Source organism: Schistocerca cancellata, chromosome 7 (assembly GCF_023864275.1).
Source record: "Schistocerca cancellata isolate TAMUIC-IGC-003103 chromosome 7, iqSchCanc2.1, whole genome shotgun sequence".
NCBI lineage: Eukaryota > Metazoa > Arthropoda > Insecta > Orthoptera > Acrididae > Schistocerca > Schistocerca cancellata.
In genome coordinates this window covers 606861740-606884205 of record NC_064632.1, presented here as the reverse complement: position 1 = coordinate 606884205, position 22466 = coordinate 606861740, and the positions used below count along the sequence as shown (strand labels likewise).

The 22466-nt window shown below is 41.3% G+C and overlaps 1 protein-coding gene across 4 annotated transcripts in view; it reads left to right on the top strand.

Moving 5' to 3' along the window:
* The window catches only part of LOC126092191 (testis-expressed protein 10 homolog), a 180712-nt gene that overhangs the window by 138128 nt on the left and 20118 nt on the right, over positions 1–22466 (top strand). For all 4 annotated transcript variants that reach the window (XM_049907673.1, XM_049907675.1, XM_049907672.1 and 1 more), the window contains 2 exons: positions 16096–16363; positions 18935–19130. In XM_049907673.1, the coding sequence (XP_049763630.1) occupies positions 16096–16363; positions 18935–19130 (464 nt within the window). The remainder of the gene's footprint in view (positions 1–16095; positions 16364–18934; positions 19131–22466) is intronic.

The window sequence follows — 22466 nt, the reverse complement described above, 5'->3', positions numbered from 1 at the left end:
TATCCATCAGTCTCCCTGTTTCTATTTCATTTCCTACCTCCTCGTCAACTTCTTACTTCCCACATTTTGTTTAGGTGTCTATGATCTATTGAATCTTATCCACACTGTTGGTTCAGAGATATGATGCCCATCTGTTCGATCTTCTCCTCCTTTCCTCCCTGCCCCTTGCCCTTCCCTTCACCTCATCCATTCCACCCAGTCGAGCTTATATGTGCTCTGAAGAAGAATCCTAGTTGAACAAGTGACCTACTGTAATTATGTTCTAATTTATGTGCTTGTCTACTGCTCGACATCGTCATTTTCAATAAATGGTTAATCTTTATTCACTCGAGTCCTAGATTTTTCTTGATTTTCTAACATTCTGTTACTGCTAACATTTCATTTTTGTTGTGCTGCTCACCCTTAAGAACCTTATGTACGATAATTAGTTTTAAATTGTGTTCTTTGTATTGGAAATACACTTCTAACACAGTATCGTGTCTACTTAGGACCGGAAGTAGGATTTTTGCCAAGGGGGACAAGCTTAAATTTGCCATCCCTTTTTTCACCCCCACCCACAGTTAAAATTGGCACTCTTAGAACAATAATATTATGAAAATAAAAGATTGCTGCTCACCTTACACTGAGATAATGCACATATCATCGATGAACGAGCAATACCGCGTAATTGACAAAGTGGCGATTTTTCGTTTTTCAGTCAGATGATGTCGTTGACTGTAGGCGCATCTGCTCTTAACACTATAGTGCCGAATTTTTAATTATTTACAAAGAAAAAAATTATATAAAACAATACTGCGTATGTGACACAGCGAAAAAATAAATGGCAATACCATGGATCTGTAGAGAATTAAATACCGTGTATCTACAATCTATGGATACTGTAAACAATACCGCAAAAATACAAAAGCGTGCACAGCCACAGCACATTGTTACTGACTTATTATGTATTTAACAGTGCTCGAAAGTGGTTCCATGCTTGTAGCTTCATTTGTGATAATGGACAGCAATATAGAAGATCTTTTTACTGAAGAAGAAATTGCTTCTTAGCTGAAATCAGCTTATGAAAGTGGAGAATCGTTCGTGAGAGTGACTGACAGCGGTAAGAAAATTGTTTTATTATTCACCTTTGAATGTTAGTAGCGTCACAAGTGTCTTATTGTGATTTAAATCAGAATGCCCCCACTTCACTCGTTCCGTGCTTTATTTATTTCTGCCAAAGATTTCTAGACTGTCCACTTTCTTATAGGATCTCCCGTAAATGCAGAACAAACAACAGGCGAGAAAAGTTACATTTACCGAAGAAGAATTAATTTATTTGGGGTTCTTGGTTACTGTTCCCTGCAACATCTAATGACGCAGGTTAATTGTCTTGGGATTATTATTAGCCGGCCAGTGTGGCCGAGCAGTTCTAGGCGCTTCAGTCTGGAACCACGCGACCGCTATGGTCGCAGGTTCGAATCCTGCCTCGGGCATGGATGTTTGTCATATCCTTAGGTTAGTTAGGTTTAAGTAGTTCTAAGTTCTAAGGGACTGATGACCTCAGATGTTAAGTCCCGTAGCGCTCAGAGCCATTTGATTATTGTTAATAGTTTTACTGATGCTGTCGTTCTCATAAATACATGAATTTGAGCTTCATCTTTGTCTGCTTAAATTAATTTATAAATATTTTTCCTTCTAGAAACTTCAGTGGCTGTGTCTAACAATTCTCAAAATAAAACCACAGTCATAGTGTCCACTAGAGACGACCGTACTTCACACTCATTACCATGCGATGGTGCTCATTGTTTGCCAAACACTGGATAAATTATCAGAATATCACGGGAGCAATAATGATGCTGACAGTGTAGACCAAGAATTTTATGGTGACGTAAGCAGTGACAGGAAAAGAAAGTCTAAACCACATCCTGAAGATTGGAAGAAAAATGCCAATAAAATTCTGAGAATGCATGGACAGGCAAATTTTGTCGAATTGGTAAAATCACTCATGATGCTCAAGACGAAGGCACGAAAATTAGGTCCAACATGTACTTCGAAGATTTGCCAGAAATCCGTTCAAAGGAAGTGTCATCAGTTTTCTGCTGATGATAGGCAGGCAGTATTTAATACATTTTGGGAAACGATGTTAAGGGGGCAGAGGAAGGTTTACGTTATCAACTTTATGGACGTAATTCCAACCAAACGTCCAGGGAAGAACACTGGTGAATCCAGGCGAAAAGGGACGCTCATTTATCTTTTGAAAAATGAGCTGAGGAAACATAAAGTATGCAAAAAGATGTCTCTCAATACTCTTGGGATTAAAGAATGGACTGTCCGATATTGGCTGTTTAATTCCACACATGGGATGAGTCCTGATACAAAATTGTTAAGACCACGAAACAAACAGACGAAGAAGAAAGATGAGAGAACCTTCATGAAAGAATTCCTGGACTCCCTTCCAAAACTTCCGTCGCATTGCTGCAGGAAATCCTCCTCAAAGTTTTACCTTGAGCCTATTCTACAATCCAAACAACAGCTGTATGGACTCTATGTGGAAAAATGTCATGCAGAGAAGGTTTCACCATTAAGTCAGGTTACCTTTAATGACTTATCTTAGAAGAAAGATTAAGGAAAGGAAAACCTACGTTTCTAGCATTTGTAGACTTAGAGAAAGCTTTTGACAATGTTGACTGGAATACTCTCTTTCAAATTCTGAATGTGGCAGGGGTAAAATACAGGGAGCGAAAGGCTATTTACAATTTGTACAGAAAGCAGATGGCAATTACAAGAGTCGAGGGGGGCATGAAAGGGAAGCATTGGTTGGGAAGGGAATGAGACAGGGTTGTAGCCTCTCCCCGATGCTATTCAATCTGTATATTGAGCAAGCAATAAAGGAAACAAAAGAAAAATTTGGAGTAGGTATTAAAATCCATAGAGAAGAAATAAAAACTTAGAGGTTCACCTATGACATTGTAATTCTGTCAGAGACAGCAAAGGACTTGGAAGAGCAGTTGAACGGAATGGACAGTGTCTTGAAAGGAGGATATAAGAAGAACATCAACAAAAGCAAAATGAGGATAATGGAATGTAGCCGAATTAAGTCGGGTGATGCTGAGGGAATTAGATTAGGAAATGAGACACTTAAAGTAGTAAAGGAGTTTTGCTATTTGGGGAGCAAAATAACTGGTGATGGTTGAAGTAGAGAGGATATAAAATGTAGACTGGCAATGGCAAGGAAAGCGTTTCTGAAGAAGAAAAATTTGTTAACATCGAGTATTGATTTAAGTGTCAGGAAGTCGTTTCTGAAAGTATTTGAATGGAGTGTAGCCATGTATGGAAGTGAAACGTGGACGATGAATAGTTTAGACAAGAAGAGAATAGAAGCTTTCAAAATGTGGTGCTACAGAGGAATGCTGAAGATTAGATGGGTAGATCACATAACTAATGAGGAGGTATTGAACAGAATTGGGGAGAAGGGGAGTTTGTGGCACAACTTGACTAGAAGGGATCGGTTGGTAGGACATGTTCTGAGGTATCAAGAGATCGCCAATTTAGTACTGGAGGGCAGCGTGGAGGGTAAAAATTGTAGAGGGAGACCAAGAGATGATTACACTAAGCAGATTGAGAAGGATGTAGGCTGCAGTAGGTACTGGGAGATGAAGAAGCTTGCACAGTATAGAGTAGCGTGGAGAGCTGCATCAAACCAGTCTCAGGACTGAAGACCACAACAACAACAACCTTTAACCTGATTTTTAGAACATGGTAGTATTAACTTATTTTCCCCAAGAAAGACCAATGCGACTTGTGTTGTAGTTACAGGCTTGGTAACTTGAGTGAAGACGTGTGGAAGCAACACACAGAATGGGAAGAGAAGGCAAGGATGCAAAAAGATGCTGACAAGAAAGAAACCCAGCAGAAGCTCTGCTCAATGTACACCATGGACTTACAGGTCATGAAAGTAGCTCCATTTTTAAGTGCAAGTGCAGTTTATTATAAAACAAAGTTATCTGTTCATAACTTTACAATGTGTAATTTAGAAAGTCATATTGCAGAATGTTACTGGTTCAATGTAACGCAAGGTGATTTGGTTGCATCATGTTTTGCCTCATGCTTCGTGGACACCCTATCCAGAGCGATTAAGGAAAATCCCGTTAAAAACATTCTTTATTCTGATGGCTGCACATATCGGAACAGAAACGTGATATCAAATGCTATTTTAAGATTAGCAGTTGATACTGGAGTATTGATTACACAAAAGTTTTTGGAGAAAGGCCATACTCAGATGGAATGTGGCTCAGTTCACAGTTCCACTGAGCTTAAAGGACGTGAAGTTACACTTCCTAGCCAATACGCTATGGTATCTAAAGAAGCGAGAAAAAAGCCACAGCCATACAAAGTCCATTACCTAGATTATTCCTTTTTCATCAACTATGCAGAGAAAAGTTTGTGGCTGTACAACTCAATTAGGCCTGGAAGAGCTGTAAAAAATGAGCCTACAGTTACTGATCGGAGGGTGCTACAGTACCGCCCAAATGGTATTATTTACTGCAAGTGCTCTTTCAACGAGGTGTGGTAAGAATTACTGAGGCGTCTGAGCAAAATTCTTGGAGATATTTGCTTCCTGAAACTATGCAAGACTGAAAATCAAGAAATCCAAATCGGATCATTTTCAACAACTTAAATCTGTTCTTCCTAAAGATTGTCATAGTTATTATGACAACATTCCTTATGAATGAAAATTATCGTGGAGGTAACTGTGTGACTAGTATCAGTGCAGTGTAATTCTCTTTTGCTGCTTTGAGTGACGTTTAGGATTTTTCTTGAAGGAATGTTCAGACATTGTCGGAACTATGTAAACAGTATATTTATTTATAATGTTTCTATGAAATCTTTCAATAAAAAAATCGTTAATGCTCCAAAACATGCTCTTATTAGCTTTCTCAGCACCAAATACCAACGTAAATGTGTCAAGTCGTGCCGGGAGACTGACAAACAAATACAGCATAAGTAACAGATCATGGCATAAAATACTGAGACAATTCCGCATATGTGCCGTAATTAAGCTTCCTAAAGCATATTTTTTTAGTTTCACATTTTTATTTGATTCAATATTTCCTTGTAGTGCTACGATGCAAATTTAGCGGCGATGTGAAATGTATTAGGCATTTTAGACAGTTTTTTGTCTCTCGTGTAAAATTTTTATTTTGCTACTTACGCGATATTGTTTCTTCACAGACGATAAACAGATGGCAGTTCTATCGTGCACACAAATTATGCAGGGCAGTACATAGGTGGAGTAGTTGTGTGTAATCAAGTGATTCATGTGAAAATGTTTCCGATGTGATTACGGCCGCACGATGGGAATTAACAGACTTTGAATGCACAATGGTAGTTGAAGCTACATGCACGAGATGTTCCAATTCAGTAACAGTAAGGGAATTCTGTATTCTGAGATACACAATGTCTAGATCGTGCTGAGAATACCAGATTTCAGGCATTATCTCTCACCACGGATAAAGCAGTGGCTGACAGCCTTCACGTAACGACTGAGAGCAGTGGCTTTTGTGTACAGTTGTCAGTGCTATCAGACAAGCAACACCACATGAAATAACCATAGAAATCAATGTGGAATGTACGAGGAACATGTGCAGTAGAATAGTGAAGCAAAATTCGGTGTCAGTGGGCTGTGGCAACCGTCGATCGACACAAGTGCCTTTGCTAATAGCACAGCATTTCCTGCAGCCCCCTCCTGGGCTCATGAGCATATCGATTGGAGCCTAGATGGCCTGGTCAGATGAGTGCCAATTCAGTCGGTAAGAGCTGACGGTAGGGGTCGAGTTTGGCACAGCCTCCCCCCCCCCCCCCCCCCCCTCCCCCTTTTCCCGTCCACACTCTTGAATTCCTGAGCCCAAGTTGACAACAAGGTACCATGGAAGCTGGTGGTGGCTCCACAATGGTGTGGACTCGACTGGATCTTTTAGTCCAACTGAATCAATCATTGACTATAGGTGGTTATGTTCAGTTACTTGGAGGCCATGTGCAGCCATTCATAGGCTTTCTGTTGCCAGACAATGATGGAATTTTTGTGTATGGCAATGTGTCATGTCAATGGGCTTTAGTTGTTCACAATTGGTTTGAAGAACATTGTGGACAATTTGACCGAATGATTTTACCACCCAGGATGCCCAATATGAATCCCATCGAACATTTATGGGACATAGAGGGGTCAGTTCGTGCACAAACTCCTGCGCACCGGAAACACTTTTGCAACTGTGGATGGCTTTAGAGGCTGCGCAGCTCAATATTTCTCTAGACGATTTCCAATGCCTTGTTGAGTCCATGCTACATTGGTTTGCTGCACTACGTTGGGCAAAAGGAGGGGTCCGACAAGTGACTTTAGTTGCTTCATTGTATAGACGAGTTGTTGGATGCAGACAGACACAACTAAAAGACTGCCATACATGTTGAGCTTCTGACCAAAATACCTTTTCCTAAAATAGACAATATGCCCTCATTCAAGCAAGCACAAATTACACATACATGACCGCTGTGTACGGCCATTGAGGCTAGAGTGTGTGAGTTGTGCTTTTGTGAATGTGTGTGTGTTGACTGCTTTAGAAAAAGCCCTTTTGGGCAAAAGCTCAACATGTATGGCAGTGTTTTTGTTGTGTCTGTGGCTCAACATCTCCTCTATATGACAAGTAGCAGTCTTTCCTTTTCGTAATATTGTCTTATTCCATTTTGGATTTTCCACAGTTTTATAACAGTAATGTAAATGATATATTTCAAAATAAATATCACCATCTCATAACTTATTTTATTGACTGAAGTAAGGCCAAAGTCCAAACAAACATAAAATAGAAAATTATTATTCTCTGTACAAATAATAAAATTAAAATTTCACTTCCTGAGCTCTTTTTGCGCAAAGAATGTTTATGATCTCATTATAGTTTATGGAAGCAGCTTGTTTGTGCTCTTTGGAGATTGTACTGAGATTTGTTAACCTTTGTTGAGCAGCTGTGTTCCTAAAATAATGTTTTATTAGTCTCAGCTTGCTAAAATTCCTCTCTCCAGAGGAAAGAGAAACAGGCATGGCATGGAGTATTTTAAGGCTGTAGTAATTTTGGATTACCCCTCTACCAATTTGTTTTTATAAACTGAACTTACTATGGATGATACAATGACGTCTGGCAAGCCACACACTATTGCCTGTGCATCATGTTTGAAACTTTTAGTTTCAAAAATAAATTATTCTGTGTTAAGATCTTCTACATAGGTATCTGCCAATTCCACTGTTTTGGTCTTTAAATGCTCCACTTCCATTTCTTGAGTTTGGACACCAAACGAAGAACAGAACTTGGCACAAATTTTCTCTTGTGCCTTAAACCTGGTACTCAACACCATTACCACTCTGTCAGTTATTTCTAATAGGGACATCCCAAACAAATATTCCTGTGAATGCTTGGATATTTTATCTTCACAAAGCTCAATGGCAATTTTTGTGTCCCTTGATCCATTGTCGAGAATTCCATTGATATCTTGTTCGTTTCCGCTAATACTTGAGCCTCAGAAAGAGCTTTGGATGTACAATGCTTTTTAAAAATATTGCACATCAACCAGAAGCAAGTTAAAGCAATAAAATTGAGTTTTCTCGTATTGTTTAAAATAGATCTTGCCTCGGTTTTTGTTCCTGGTGTTGACAACTTATAAGTTTCAACTACTTCCAGAGCCTTTATAACTTTATCAAAATACTAGTAAATAACTTTGACCGCCTCTACTCTTGCAGACCACCTGCTTGTGTTGTGGGTACATGTTTTTGCAAGAGTTCCCATCTTTCTGTTGAAGCTACAAGAATAGATATAAACGAGAGGTAGTTACAAAAATAGTTTGTGCTTTAATGTTAAGTGTCGGCTCCACGTGCTCCTACTAAATTTAAAGAGTGACCATTATGTGGTACAAAATAGGCCAGTACAATCTTCGCCAGTACAATCTTCTCAAGTATTCTTGACTGGACTATTTCATATTTTGCAACCATTTTTATCCTTTTGTTATAAGACTGCTCTCCGCAGTGCTTCATGTTGAAATCATTTTGTTCTATTTTTTGCAGCACTTCTTGACTATAACCTCCTCTTCTTTTGTCTCTAGCTATAAAAAGTGAACAAAATCTTCCACAGTTTCTGAGTCATTTAACGTGACATAGCAAACTGTTTGAGTCATCTGCTCATTGTGGTTGTTATCTGCTGTGCAATCAAACATCAATGAAAAGCATTTAGTATCTAAAATATCTTTAATAATATCTTGTCTTATTTTCTTGTCAATTATGTCAAGGAATTCATCTTGTGCATTTCTGGAAAAAATAGCTGTCTGCCCTTTTTTGTTGCGTTAAGTATGCTGACAAAGGAACACTATAGTGTTATATGACATAGTGTGTTATGAGATCAATGGTATTTGGAAATTTGCAACTCTCTAGATCACCAAAATCACCAACTTCTTTTGTTCCTGTAAATGAACTCCTGTGCTTTGCTAGAAAGGGGGAAAAAACAGCATCAATATTACATTGCAATTCGTTCTCCAATGAGATTCCTTTTTTCTTATCTGGTTACCTGGTCTTGTAGACCGCTACCAATGACCCCATTTCCAGGAGAAGGTTCTAAAGCCTTCCATGAGCAACACCAAAGCTTATGGTGTGATGAATTTTCATGAGCAGGAAATTTTTAACTAAGCTTTTTCCAATTAAACATCCCTTCCTCTTTAGCTAACAATGATTTTGAATCTGAACACAATTGAGAAAATAACCTGCGCGGTTTACAGTATAAAGCAGAATGAAATTTTCACCCTGCAGCGGAGTATATGCTGGTTTTGAAACTTCCTGGCAGATTAAAACTGTGTGCTGGACCCAGACTCGAACTCGGTACCTTTGTCTTTCGCGGGCAAGTGCTCTACTAACTGAGCTACCCAAGCACAACTCACGACCCGTCCCCACAATTTTATTTCCGCCAGTACCTCGTCTCCTACCTTCCAAACTTCACAGAAGTTCTCCTGCAAAACTTGCAGGACTAGCACTACTGGAAGAAAGGATATTGCGGAGACATGGCTTAGCCACAGCCTGGGGGATGTTTCCAGAATGAATGTTTCACACTGCAGCAGAGTGTACGCTCGTTTTGACTCAAACGAAAGGCAAAGGTCCTGAATTCGAGTCTTGGTCTGGCACACTGTTTTAATCTGCCAGGAATTTTCAAAACCAGCGTACACTCCGCTGCAGAGTGAAAATCTCATTCTGGAAACATCCCCCAAGGCTGTGGCTAAGCCATGTCTCCGCGATATCCTTTCTTCCAGTAGTGCTAGTCCTGCAACTTTCGCAGGAGAACTTCTTTGAAGTTTGAAAGGTAGGAGACAAGATACTGGCGGATATAAAATTGTGAGGACGAGTCGTGAGGCGTGCTTGGGTGGAGTACTTGGTAGAGTACTTGCTCACAAAAGGCAAAGGTCCCGAGTTTGAGTCTTGGTCCGGCACACAGTTTTAATCTGCCAGGAAGTATAAAGCAGCCATGATCTTTTAACTTTTGTCCCCCTTTTGAAACCAATCTTTATTTAAACTTCTGTCTTCTCTATAGCTTTTACTGATATCAGGATTGTATTCATTTCCTGCTCTTGTTTTTATTATATAACACCTTTCAGGGTCAGAAAACTGCTTTGACCATGTGAAACGATTGTTAAAATCAAATTCAGGCAGACAAGTTTCACACTTTGACTGTAGCTCCAGGAATTGGTGTTCCATATTTCACTGTGTTGTCTATTTCTTTCTAACTTGCATCAGATTGGTTGTTCAACTTCAATTTCACATGAAACCAAAAAGTATAAAATCAGTACTAAACATGTGCGATTTACTGTGCTGAAGTAACTTGTTTACATTCATTTCTGTTGGGGTAGTATTACAGCGATAGTAAGGGGTTAATCCATCCTAAAAGTGACGCTTAAAAATGAATACAAAAAGAAAGCTGTCCGTACACAGTTGGTTGTCTTTTAATTTATATATATGAGCCTATGGTTATGTAAAACCTATATGATTGCGTGAGGCTATGCAATAGAAATCTACAGTTATTTGCTTCAAGCTTAGGTACAAGTTTTCATCTGTAAATTTACATTCATATTTATACCGCTGATTCATCTTCTATTTCATATCTACACATCGTTTTTAGGACATTCAACATTCAAATCCATTTTTATATGCTCTGTATTTAAAGACGAATAGATATGTTTGTGTGTACGTATATCTTAAGACAGCAACTATTTGATAATTTTCATTGTTCAGAACTTTCACATACACATACATAATGCAAACTCACAACTTGAATGATTGCATGAACATGTTAAAAAAAATCAAATGATAAAATCGGGATAAAAGCAGTTATATATATAATTGTAAAAACATATAAAATGCAAATATATTAATACAATTTCAAGTATCCATTATGAATTGTATTTATATTATACTAACGAACGAAGCATTGCTTTACAGTTGCTGAATATGATGGGAATTGGATGTACATCGTAATCTCTGTCTCATCCTTCCCCATCTCTGTGTTCATTTCCCCCCACCCCTCCCCTCGCCCCCACATGATTGGTATATGGGGTATGAGAGAGACCTCTACAAGTGCTGGATTTGTTAGAATAGTAGATTCAATTTCAGTATTTTGCATCATTTAAATCTACAAACAGTTAGGATTACATAGTTTCAGATGGTATGATGGGAATTGGATGTACATCGTAATCTCTGTCTCATCCTTCCCCATCTCTGTGTTCATTTCCCCCCACCCCTCCCCTCGCCCCCACATGATTGGTATATGGGGTATGAGAGAGACCTCTACAAGTGCTGGATTTGTTAGAATAGTAGATTCAATTTCAGTATTTTGCATCATTTAAATCTACAAACAGTTAGGATTACATAGTTTCAGATGGTTCAGACTTCATAGTACTGTTACCACACTTAATTGTAAGGGACAGAAATCAGAAATTTTTTTTATTAAAACTCACTCACACTGCCGCAGGCGAATTCAAGTCATGAGAAACAGAAGCAGGAAGCAAGTCAATATGTTGCAAGTAGGTCAGGTCGTCGGCACTGTTTGCCGAGCAAGGATACGCATTCAGCAGAAAAGAGATTGCAACACAAAACCTAAGAAAGTGAGACACGCGTATTTGTTAACTCGTAATGCCTGTTGCAAGAAACTGTACCTCTTTCATAAGGACACACAGTGAGGGGCCAACACAGTGGTTAACAGCCTGTTAAGTGAATATAGCAAAGTGAGAAGGACCCATTTCAACATAACGAACCGAGCTTTGCATAATAGCTTCACGATGGCTCCCTTTAAATATTCCAGCTCTCGTCATGAGCTGATCATTGGAATTGATGGCATTCACAGTAATAGCACTCAATTCAGTGATCCCAATACTGCAATGAATCTACGTGTTAGGTGCTCCAGTACAGTCTATGAACTAGCCAAAATTTACTCAAGATGATGGCCTTCACCTGACGAATTTCATGCTGCTCACTGCCTACCATCTTCTGACGGAGAAGCTACCTATCTTCCGACAACACCAAATCACAATGCGCCGCCAATGCCAGACTCCAATGCAGAAGCCAACAACAGGGCCTCTCGGGGTCCACATTCCTGTTCAACACTGAGGGGCGTTCAGGTAGGGGTAGGGAGGAGATCAACCGACCACACGACTTCTGACACCGAGCACATTGTAGATGGGTCATCGAGCACCATTATAGAATTCGCAGTGTGATGAAGTACACTCCAGCAGCTAGCGCAAGAACTACTTCGCACTGGGCAGTGGCTGGTAAATGACACAGTTGCTTCCACAGGTGGCCCGACCTCTGATGGGGTAGGATAAACCTGTGGAATAGGGAGTACTGGGTATGCAGATTTGGCAGGTTTTACACCTGGATCTTCCACATGGATATGATTCGTGTGACAGGGTATTGATATGGGGATTGGGAGTGGCAGTGGCAAAGAGATGGATTAGGATATTGTGAAGGTTGGGTAGGCGATGGAACACGGCTTTGGAAGGGATGGAAAGTATCTCAGATTGGATGTCATTCATTGCAGGGCACGATAACACGTGTTCTAGCGTCAGCTGCTGCCAGTACATCAGCCGCCAAAGAGGTTGCGAGAAGATTGATAGTAGGCGCAAGCAACGCACCTATCAGGAGAGAGGCCAAAGACAAACTTGCAAGAAACGCACCACCAACCGCCCCGACTGCCAGTATTTAGATTGCCGCCACGGACTGGAGTGCCCAGTCAGGCATCCATTGAGTCAGTGAGTAGAGTCATCACTTGCAGCCCAGTGGGAGTCGCAGTCCCAGTTAGCTCTGCCTCTAGTTCAGTCAGTCAACACATAGCAGCCAGAATAGTGTGCAGTGCACGTCACCAGCAGTGAGGCTAACATGGACTATTACAGAAGCTTGTACCACATGAGCTAGCCTAAGATCTACATCTACATCGTTACTTTGCAGTTCACACTTATGTTCCTGGCAGAGGGTTCATCAAACCATTTTCATATTACTTCTCTACCATTCCACTCTCGAATGGCGCATGGGAAAAGGGAACACCTAAATCTCTCTGTTCGAGCTCTGATTTCTCTTATTTAATTATGATGATCGTTTCTCCCTACAGTTCGGAAGAGAAAGTTGGTGATTGAAATTTCGTAAATAGACCTTGCCACAAACAAAACACCCTATGTTTCAGTCACTGCCACCCCAACTCACGTATCATATCAGTGACACTCTCACCCCTGTTGCGCGATAACACGAAACAAGTTGCCCTTCTTTACACTTTTTCGATGTCCTCCGTCAATCCTACCTGGTAAGGATCCCACACTGCACAGCAATATTCCAGCAGAGGACGGACAAGTGTAGTGTAGGCTGTCTCTTTAGTGGGTTTGTCGCATCTTCTAGGTGCTCTGCCAACAAATCGCAGTCTCTTTTTCGCCTTACCCACGATATTATCTATGTGGTCTTTCCAATTTAAGTTGCTCGTAATTGTAATTCCAAGGTATTTAGTCAAATTGACAGCCCTTAGATTTGTGTGATTTATTGTACACCCAAAATTATCGGACTTCTTTTAGTACCTATGTGGATAACCTCGCACTTTCCTTTATTTAGTGCCAATTGCCACTTTTCGCACCATACAGAAATTCTCTCTAGATCATTTTGTAATTGGAATTGATTGTGTGGTGATTTTACTAGACGGTAAATTACAGCGTCATCTGCAAACAATCTAAGGGGGCTGCTCAGATTATCACCTAGATCATTTATGTGAATCAGGAACAGGAGAGGGCCTATGACACTACCTTGCAAAATGCCAGATATCACTTCTGTTCTACTCGATGATTTACCGTCTATCACTACGAACTGTGACCTCTCTTGAGAGCAAATCACGAATCCAGTCACACAACTGAGACGATACTCCATATGCACACAATTTGATTTGTGAGGGAACGGTATTAAAAGCCTTCTGGAAATCTAGGAATATGGAATCGATCTAAGATCCCTTGTCGACAGCACTCTTTACTTCATGGGAATGAAGAGCTAGCTGTGTTGCATAAGAATGATATTTTCTGAATCCGTGTTGGTTATGTATCAATAAGTCAGTTTCTTCAAGGTGATTCATAAAGTTCGAGTACAGTATATGCTCCAAAATCCTCCTGCAAATTGAGGTCAGTGATATGGGTCTGTAATTCAATGGGTTACTCTTATTTCCTTTCTTGAATATTGATGTGACCTGTGCTACTTTCCAGTCTGAGGAACAGACCTTTTGTCATTTGAGTGGTTGTATATGATTGCTAAGAAAGGCGCTATTGTGTCTGTATACTCTGAAAGGAACCTGATTGGTATACCATCTGGACCAGAAGACTTGCCTTTCTTAAGTGATTTGAGTTGTTTCGCAACACCTAAAATACCTACTTTTATGTCACTCGTGCTAACAGCTGAGATGAGTAACTTCCTGTTCTGGTTAATAAACAACCTTCTTAATATATGTGTGCAGTTTGTGTTATAGAAGAGGATACCGGCCACCAAACAACATCCTATCCTTGTGTCCCATGGTACAGGCCTACAGTGACAATGAGACGACGTACAAATAGGTAATCAAAGCTCTGGTTCATAGTTGTTCAGTTGTTCCAGTCTGGGGTGGTTCTGGGTGATGAAGGGGACACTCCATTGTGGCCGGTTCTTGGGAGTGGTGGGAGGATTGCAACTGTGAGGGGAATTGGCAAGGGAGATCGGGTTGCAGGCTAGATCCAGTGGGTATCCCCGTGCTCTTGAGCACCTGGAGTAGTATTCCAGACGTCACCTCCATAACTTATCCGACCTGCTGTCTTCCTACTCCTGCCTCAGGGCACCACTATCCAACCCGTTTCATACCCACAGTGTTCCTCCTTGTCCACTTGTGACCTTTCCAACTTGCCACATCCCCCAAAACTCCCTACCAACTCTCCACCAAATCCAGAGCCAACAAATTCCCGTGTCACTGTTAAGCTTCCAACCAATACCCTCAGCTCCATAGAAGTTTGAGTGCTATCCAAGGGACTCGCCTTTAGCTCTAAACCCAAATTTAACCATGCTGGACTTGTCAAAAACCTACTTTCATTCTCCTGATCCCTGCAATGGAAGGAATTAGTTGCTGCCAATCCCTCCTACCAAAACTACCCTAATTCCAACATTCAGCCTTGCCTCTTCCAGCTTCAGCTGTCTGGTCTTCTTCCCCAAACCAACCAACCAACCAAATCCTGACCTAATCATCCTACATGCTGACAAAGCCTCCGCCACTGTTATGAATCACAGTGACTGCATGGCAGAATGCTTCTACAAGTTATCTGACTCCTCCACCCATAAACAATGCCAGAGTGATCCAATCCCACAAGTTCAAAACCAACTCCAATCCCTTCTTAAAGCCTTAGGCCCTTCCCTCGACACCCTGCACACCCACCTCCTACATGCCCCCCAAAATCCACAAACCCAAGAATCCTGGATGCCATATTGTCGCTGGTATTGTGCCCCCACTGAAAGAATTTCGGCCCCAATTGAGCAACACCTCCAACCAATTGTCCGTAATCTAGCCTCCCATGTCAAAGACACCAACCATTTCCTTCATCAACTCTCCACCATGCTCACACCTTTACCCCCTGGATCCGTACTCGTTACTATTTGACGCCACCTCCTTATATGCCAGCATATTGCCCATGATCTTACCATTATCGACACGATCTTTCCCAACATCCTTTAGACTCCAAACCACTATTATAGAAATTATTAAACTAATTAAAATGATCTTACCATTATTGACATGATCTTTCCCAACATCCTTCAGACTCCAAACCACTATTATAGAAATTATTAAACTAATTAAAATACACTACTATTAGAAAACACTAGAGATCAATAAAACAGCAATAACAGTGAGCAAACAATGTAATGTCATATGATGGGAGGGGTAGGCTGCATGCGCATCACGTCTGAGACCATTTCCGTATCAACGTGGGGAAACTTCAGCTTTATTGAGTGGTATCGCTTTTTAATTGCACGTGATTCACAGGTATATGGTCCTGTGATATATCAATTCATGAAATATTTTTCAAAATTTGTTGGTGAGATATCAGTTTCTTTTTCAGTCAGGGTGTTTAGGTAAATTATTTGATAAAGGACAATGCAATTTTATTTCAACGGCTTAAAAAAAATAGTGACTGAAATGATTAATATGAGAATTATTTGCAGTTTTTTCATCCTTCTAGTTATTTATCCAATTTCCTTTTGGTTTGGTTTGTATTGTGATGTACAACATTTAGTGAGTTCACAAAGAATTATAATTTATGGAATTAGTTCACAAAAACATTTAATTGAGGCCACCTCACAATTCAATTTGTTTCCACTGTTGTGTTGATCTCACCAAAAGCATTTTATTTCCATGTCTTTAAGTCAGAATTTTCTTTCCACTCTTGGATGTTTTATGTTAGTGTATTAGCATTCAATTAGTTATTCTGTAGACTAGATCTACGGAACTCTTTCGTTATTAACTGAGCTTCACATTTACTTTCAGTTTTCCTTTCTTCTTCCAGACACTGTTGTTTAGGCAACAAAGTTCTTCTGACTTCAGACAGCATTTGATGTCTGGCTTCCCTTACTCGATCAACAAGTTGCCGTCAAGTGACAAGAGAGAGCAGCGGGAGCACCGCAGAAATATGCAGCTACTAACAAAATCTGGAGTGCCTACAGCTCTTGATGCTGACTGTGTGCAGCAGAACCTGGCCCTCTGCTATTTGGCGTGCTGTCTGCTGCAGCCGGTAGACAGCCAAGTCTCTGAGATGGTGTTGCAGTATGTAAGAAGTGAGTTCTTGTCATCAAGTTGTAAATTATGTTTGCCAATAATTTTTGCAAAGATAAAGAATGCATAAAACTGTTTTCAAGGGAATCTGTTGTTATAAGTAAGAAATTTTCCAAAGAAGGCTCAGTTGAAAGACAAATAAAATAACAAATTCTGGTAAAGAGACTGTGAAAACAGTTATTTTTAATTTGTGTTTCCGTTCAAGGAATGCAAAATTTTGATGTATGTATGACAAAAGTCATTATTCTTGATCATGATTGGAGCCATTATCAAGCTATTAGTGTCACCTGTATCAAACGATGTGAGATACGTGGACCAGTCACTATCAACATACCAACGCTTTCGTTTGGTAAGTTACAGCTTCTTTGTGATGTTACAGCTTCTTTATATATATATATCAAAAACAAAGATGCTGTTACTTACCAAACGAAAGTGTTGGTATGTTGATAGAGACAATGTACCAACGCTTTCGTTTGGTAAGTTACAGCAGACACCAACCACTTTCTCGAACACCTGGAATCACCTGGAATCCTTACCCCATCTGTTACCATCGGAAACCATCCATGTACTGACTCACAACTTCTTCACTTTTGAAGGCCAGACATACCAACAATTAAACGGAACAGCCATGGGTACCAGGATGGCCCCCTCATACGCCAACCTATTGAAGGGCAAGTTCCCATCTCCAGAGTTCTGATAGGTTGGTGTCAGTGGGAAGTATCCAGATAACCCGGATGGTGTAACACTGTGCCAAGATGTGTTGGCCGTGCACCAAGGCATGTTTAGCCACAGGGGAGGTCAACATCGAGGAAAGTGGCATGGGATTTGGAGTAGGACCAGGTGAATCTGATGGAACCAAAGGAGTTGAGGTTGGAGAGGAAATTCTGGACTTCTACTTCACTGTGAGTCCATATCATGAAGATGTCAATAAATCTGTACCAAACTTTGGGTTGGCAGGCTTGGATAACCAAGGCGGCTTCCTCTAAGCGACTCAGTGACAGGATACTTTCCGGGACTGGATCAGATTCTGAATGTGGCTCTCCAGCAGCAATATGACTTCCTCAACTCCTGCCCTGAAATGAGATCCATCCTTCATGAAATCCTCCCTACTCCACCAAGAGTCTCTTTGCGCCGTCCACATAACCTTCTTAACTTCTTGGTTCATCCCTACGAAATCCCCAAACAACCTTCCCTACCCTCTGGCTCCTACCCTTGTTACTGCCCCCAGTGTAAAACCTGTCCCATGCACCCTCCCACCGCCACCTACTCCAGTCCTGTAACCTGGAAGGTGTACACGATCAAAGGCAGAGCCACGTGTGAAAGCACCCACGTGATTTACCAACTGACATACCTACACTGTGAACCCTTCTATGTGGGAATGACCAGCAACAAACTGTCCATTCGCATGAATGGACACAGGCAGACAGTGTTTGTTGGTAATGAGGATCACCCTGTGGCTAAACATGCCTTGGTGCACGGCCAACACATCTTGGCACAGTGTTACACCGTCCGGGTTATCTGGATACTTCCCACTGACACCAACCTGTCAGAACTCCGGAGATGGGAACTTGCCCTTCAATATATTCTCTCTTCCCGTTACCCACCAGGCCTCAACCTCCACTAATTTCAAGTTGCCACCCTTCGTACCTCACCTGTCATTCAACAACATCTTTGCCTCTGTACTTCCGCCCATCTGTACATCTCTGCCCAACCTCTTTGCATTTACATATGTCTGCCTGTGTCTGTATATGTGCGGATGGATATGTGCATGTGTGCGAGTGTATACCTGTTCTTTTTTCCCCCCTAAGGTAAGTCTTTCCACACCCCTGATTGGAATGACTCCTTATCCTCTCCCTTAAAACCCAATCCTTTCGTGTTTCCCTCTCCATCCCTCTTTCCTGATGAAGCAACCTTGGGTTGCGAAAGCTTGAAATTTGTGTGTGTGTTTGTTATTGTGTCTATCAACATACCAGCGCTCTCTCGTTTGGATATATATATAGGGGGAGGAAGAGAGAGAGAGAGAGAGAGAGAGAGAGAGAGAGAGAGAGAGAGAAGATATTTGTCTCTTTACGAAACGAAAGTGGGTAATTCGATTGGACGTTAGTGACTGTTACAGTGTATTTCCTTTCCTTTCATTATTTTTATAATTTCATGCCAGTATAATGCAGTTACATTTCTAGCCCCATGATATTTTGCTGAATAAGTTACTGAATACATCTCTGCAATGAAGATTTAAGTTAAAAATTGAAGTTATTTTAGATTAACGGTCTATTGTATGTATTGTACATTTGTAATAGGTTAAAAGTGTGTGCCGACAGTCGGTTCAGGCTGGAAAACAGCAATGAAATGTTTGAATACGTCTGTAAAACAGGTCGCTTTAATGGAAGGGCACAAAGCTGCTAAGGAGCTGGGATTGGGAATTTGGTGTGACATTTTAACACATGCCACGAAGAAGTGATTCACTTTTTGTGCTCAATGCTAGCTTCTATTTCATCTACCGCTTGATCTCACAGTAAATAAATGCATCAGAAGTGTGTTACAGTATGACAGATTGAGGGTCCACTGTCTCGCAGAGTGCCTGGAGTCTCGCACCGTTGACGATGCTGAGCTGCTGCCTGTGCTCCGGGAGTTGCTCTCGGGAGAAGCGAAGACGTGGAGTGGGGTGCCAGAGCTCCTCAATGTAGTTGTCGCTGTCATCGGAAGGAGAGCAAAACTCGTACATATCCTATGTGAGTTGCTGTCCAGGTCTGAAATCTCCTACTGGCAAAGGTAACATTCTAATTTTCACTTAGAAATTCCTTCTTGTTGATGCTTTCTGTGAAATAGTGTTTTGTCTCTAGTGTTACTTTCAGTGACAAAAAGTCTAAGAAACAAGTATAACATTTTTATGCTAAATCTCTGGAAACAGTTGAAACCAAATTGTTTTACATTGGCACCTCTCCAACATATCTCACGTAGTTTGTCTGTAGAGCTAGTTTACCTTAGCTTGTTGAATTGATGAAAAGTTTATGGATTTACAGCTGAGAGTAATTGTACTGGTGGCTGTAAAGGATGATTATCAAGACTTTGGGGGGGGGGGGGGGGGCGGAGTGAAGCTTAAAAGAACCAATCTGGGTAGATGCCAGAATTTGGCCATCTGGGGAAAGATCGTTGTATAGCATACCGTGTAGTGCTTATTAGTAATTATGAGGACTACCAGAAACAATTTGTGCACTTGAGGACATCGAGCACATCACTCAGAATGCTGCTCGCACTAATGTGAAGACTGTCACTCTTCGAGTGATACTACTGGCCCAGGATGGTGCATTCAGTCCAACATATAAATGTGTAGCTTCAAAAGTCACTCAAGAAAGTGAGTGTGACTGGTGATCACCCTTCACATAGTTGCAGCACAGATGGCACAATCTATATCTCAATGTTCCTAGTTAGAGGGTACCTGCACAGTTAATTGCCAGAAGCATTGAGTATAACAAGAGCACCAAATCTGTGTGACTTTCAGTATTTTTGCTATGTCTCTTTTAGGATAAATTTTCGCAGAAAGTCAGAGATGTGAGATAAAACCGGATACAACTGCAACAGTTTTTGGAGAAACAAAAAATGACAGTTTGGGCAGCACAGAGGGTAACAGTCATGATAAACGTCGTGTTTTCCATAAGAACGTAAGACGCTTATTAAAAAATAATCTTATCATCCTGATTTAGGAAGTTAAAAAATATTGAAGCTGCTTTTCAGATCATTAATGACATCCTCATTATCTGAAATGAGGTGGAAGACACCCTATCCATATTCCTTCAGAACTTCAGTGCCTTCTCCTCCATTTACTTGACCTGGTCCACGTCAGCCCAACCAGCCGACTTCCTCAATGTTGCCCACCACCTTACTGATAGCTCCATAAGCATCTCCGTCCCCATGAAACCCATCAACCACCAACAATACCTCCATTTTGACAGCTGGCACCTATTCCACCCCAGGATGGCCTTTTCATACAGCCTAGCACAGTTGTTGCGTCTCAGTGACAAGCATTCCTCCTCCAAATATTTGGAGAGTCTCACTGTGGCCTTCGCAGATGGAGATTACCCACCACACTGTCTAGAAACAGATCATCTGTGCATTGTCTCAAGTCACCTACCATCCATCATATATCCACTGGCTAGTTACGAAGAAGCGCACCCTACATGTCTCAGTACCATACGAGACCAGAGCAATTGAATTGCATTCTCTGCCTCTCGGTGTCCCCTGCCACCCACGCAACTCCACATTATCATTGTCTACCTCTGTCCCCAACCCTTTTCTTGTGGCTCGTATCCTTTGTAAAACACCTAGATGAAAGACTTGTTCCATACATCCTCCCACTACTATTTGCCTCAGTCCTGTCACAGTTTATTGCCTATCCCATCAAAGTTGGAGGAAACTATAAAAGTAGCACGCTTAACTCTGATGACTGTGTTGTATTCTACGTGGGTGTCACTATGCGTGATTATCTGTTCCAAAGTGTGTCTGAAGAACAGCTTGTACCACCAGTTGCCGAGCACGGTACCAGCACCATATGCTCGACATCAGTGACTGCTTCACAACACGTGCTACTGAAACCTTTCCACCGACAGCAAATTATCTTAATTGCATAGTTGAAAACTGTCACTGCAGCATATCCTTCATCCTCATAACCCCTCTGGCCTCAATCCTCACTAATGCCTTTCTTCCGCCTGCCTCCATGCCCTTTCCTGCTCCCACTGCAGCGTCACACATACATATCCCCCCCTCCTTTCATCCCTTCCCACCACACCACAGCACAGCCTCACACTGCTGCACTTATAGTCCACCACCTTGTCCCCACAATGACCCAGCACACTCCCACATTCAGTACTACAGCAGCTTACCCCACCCCTGACCTGCTCTATCTTCATCTCTCTGGTCCCTGTCTCTTCTGTAACCCCCACCCACACCATACAAAATTGCTTCTGGCTGCAGTCGGACCTCAGAACTTGAAGGTGATAGAGGGTATGTGTATATGTGATTTGTGCATATATAAATATGTGTGTGTGTGTGTGTGTGTGTGTGTGTGTGTGTGTGTGTGTAAATCTGAAGGATTTTGTCTAATGGTTTAGTCTTTTATATATACGTGCTTTTAAATGTACCTGTCTGCTGCTCAACATCTCCACTATATGGTGAAAAGTAATCTACCCCAATTCATATTGTTTCTACAGATATGTTATACATAACAGAACATAGTTTGGAAGTCACAGGTACCGAACAGGAGCATGTTACTGTGTGGTGGTGGTTGCTGTTGTTGATTTTAGTTCAAAGGCTGGTTTAATGCAGATCTCCACACTAGTCTCTCCTGTGCAAGCATCTTCATAACTGCATAACCACCACAACCTCCATCTATTTGAACCTGCTTACTTCATTTTAGCCTTGGTCTTTCTTTACGATTTTTACCCCTTACACTTCCTTCCATTACCAAATTGATAATTCCTTGATGCTTCAGAAAGTGTCCTGTCAACTGATCTCTTTTTCAGTCGGGTTGTGCCATAAATTTCTTTCCTTGCCAGTTTGATTCAGTACCTCCTCGTTAGTAATCTGAGCTAGAGTGGACACACAATAAATTGACCACTACCTGCGCAGACGACAGGATAGGGAAGGGGGTGGTGGTGGTGGTGGTGGTGGTGGTGGTGGTGGTGGTTTTGACTCCTCTTTCAGTTACAAATTTGTCGATGTCCTGATGAAGTGTGAGCAGGCTGTAGCGATTGGCACATTGTTATTGTTTTCAGCCACAATCACTCAGTGTCCAAGTGCCAGACTACAGGTCTGAAACACATTCCCAATGAGAAAGCTTCAGGGAATAGACGGCAAAATTCCTCTAACGTCAACAATACATGTACTGACAAACTAGGAGAGGCACTCAGTGCAGCAAATATCATCAGGAATACAAAGTGAGGTCATTCTTTTAATCATAATGGCAATACGCTCCTGCAATTTGTTGAGTTGTGTGAGAACTACATTGTGGTGAAGCGTTCCCTCTGAGGCATGCAGCCATAAAAACGAAATTTGTCTGTAAATCAATGAAATGTTCCACCTATTGGACCTGATCTATAAAATGTCCCCAAA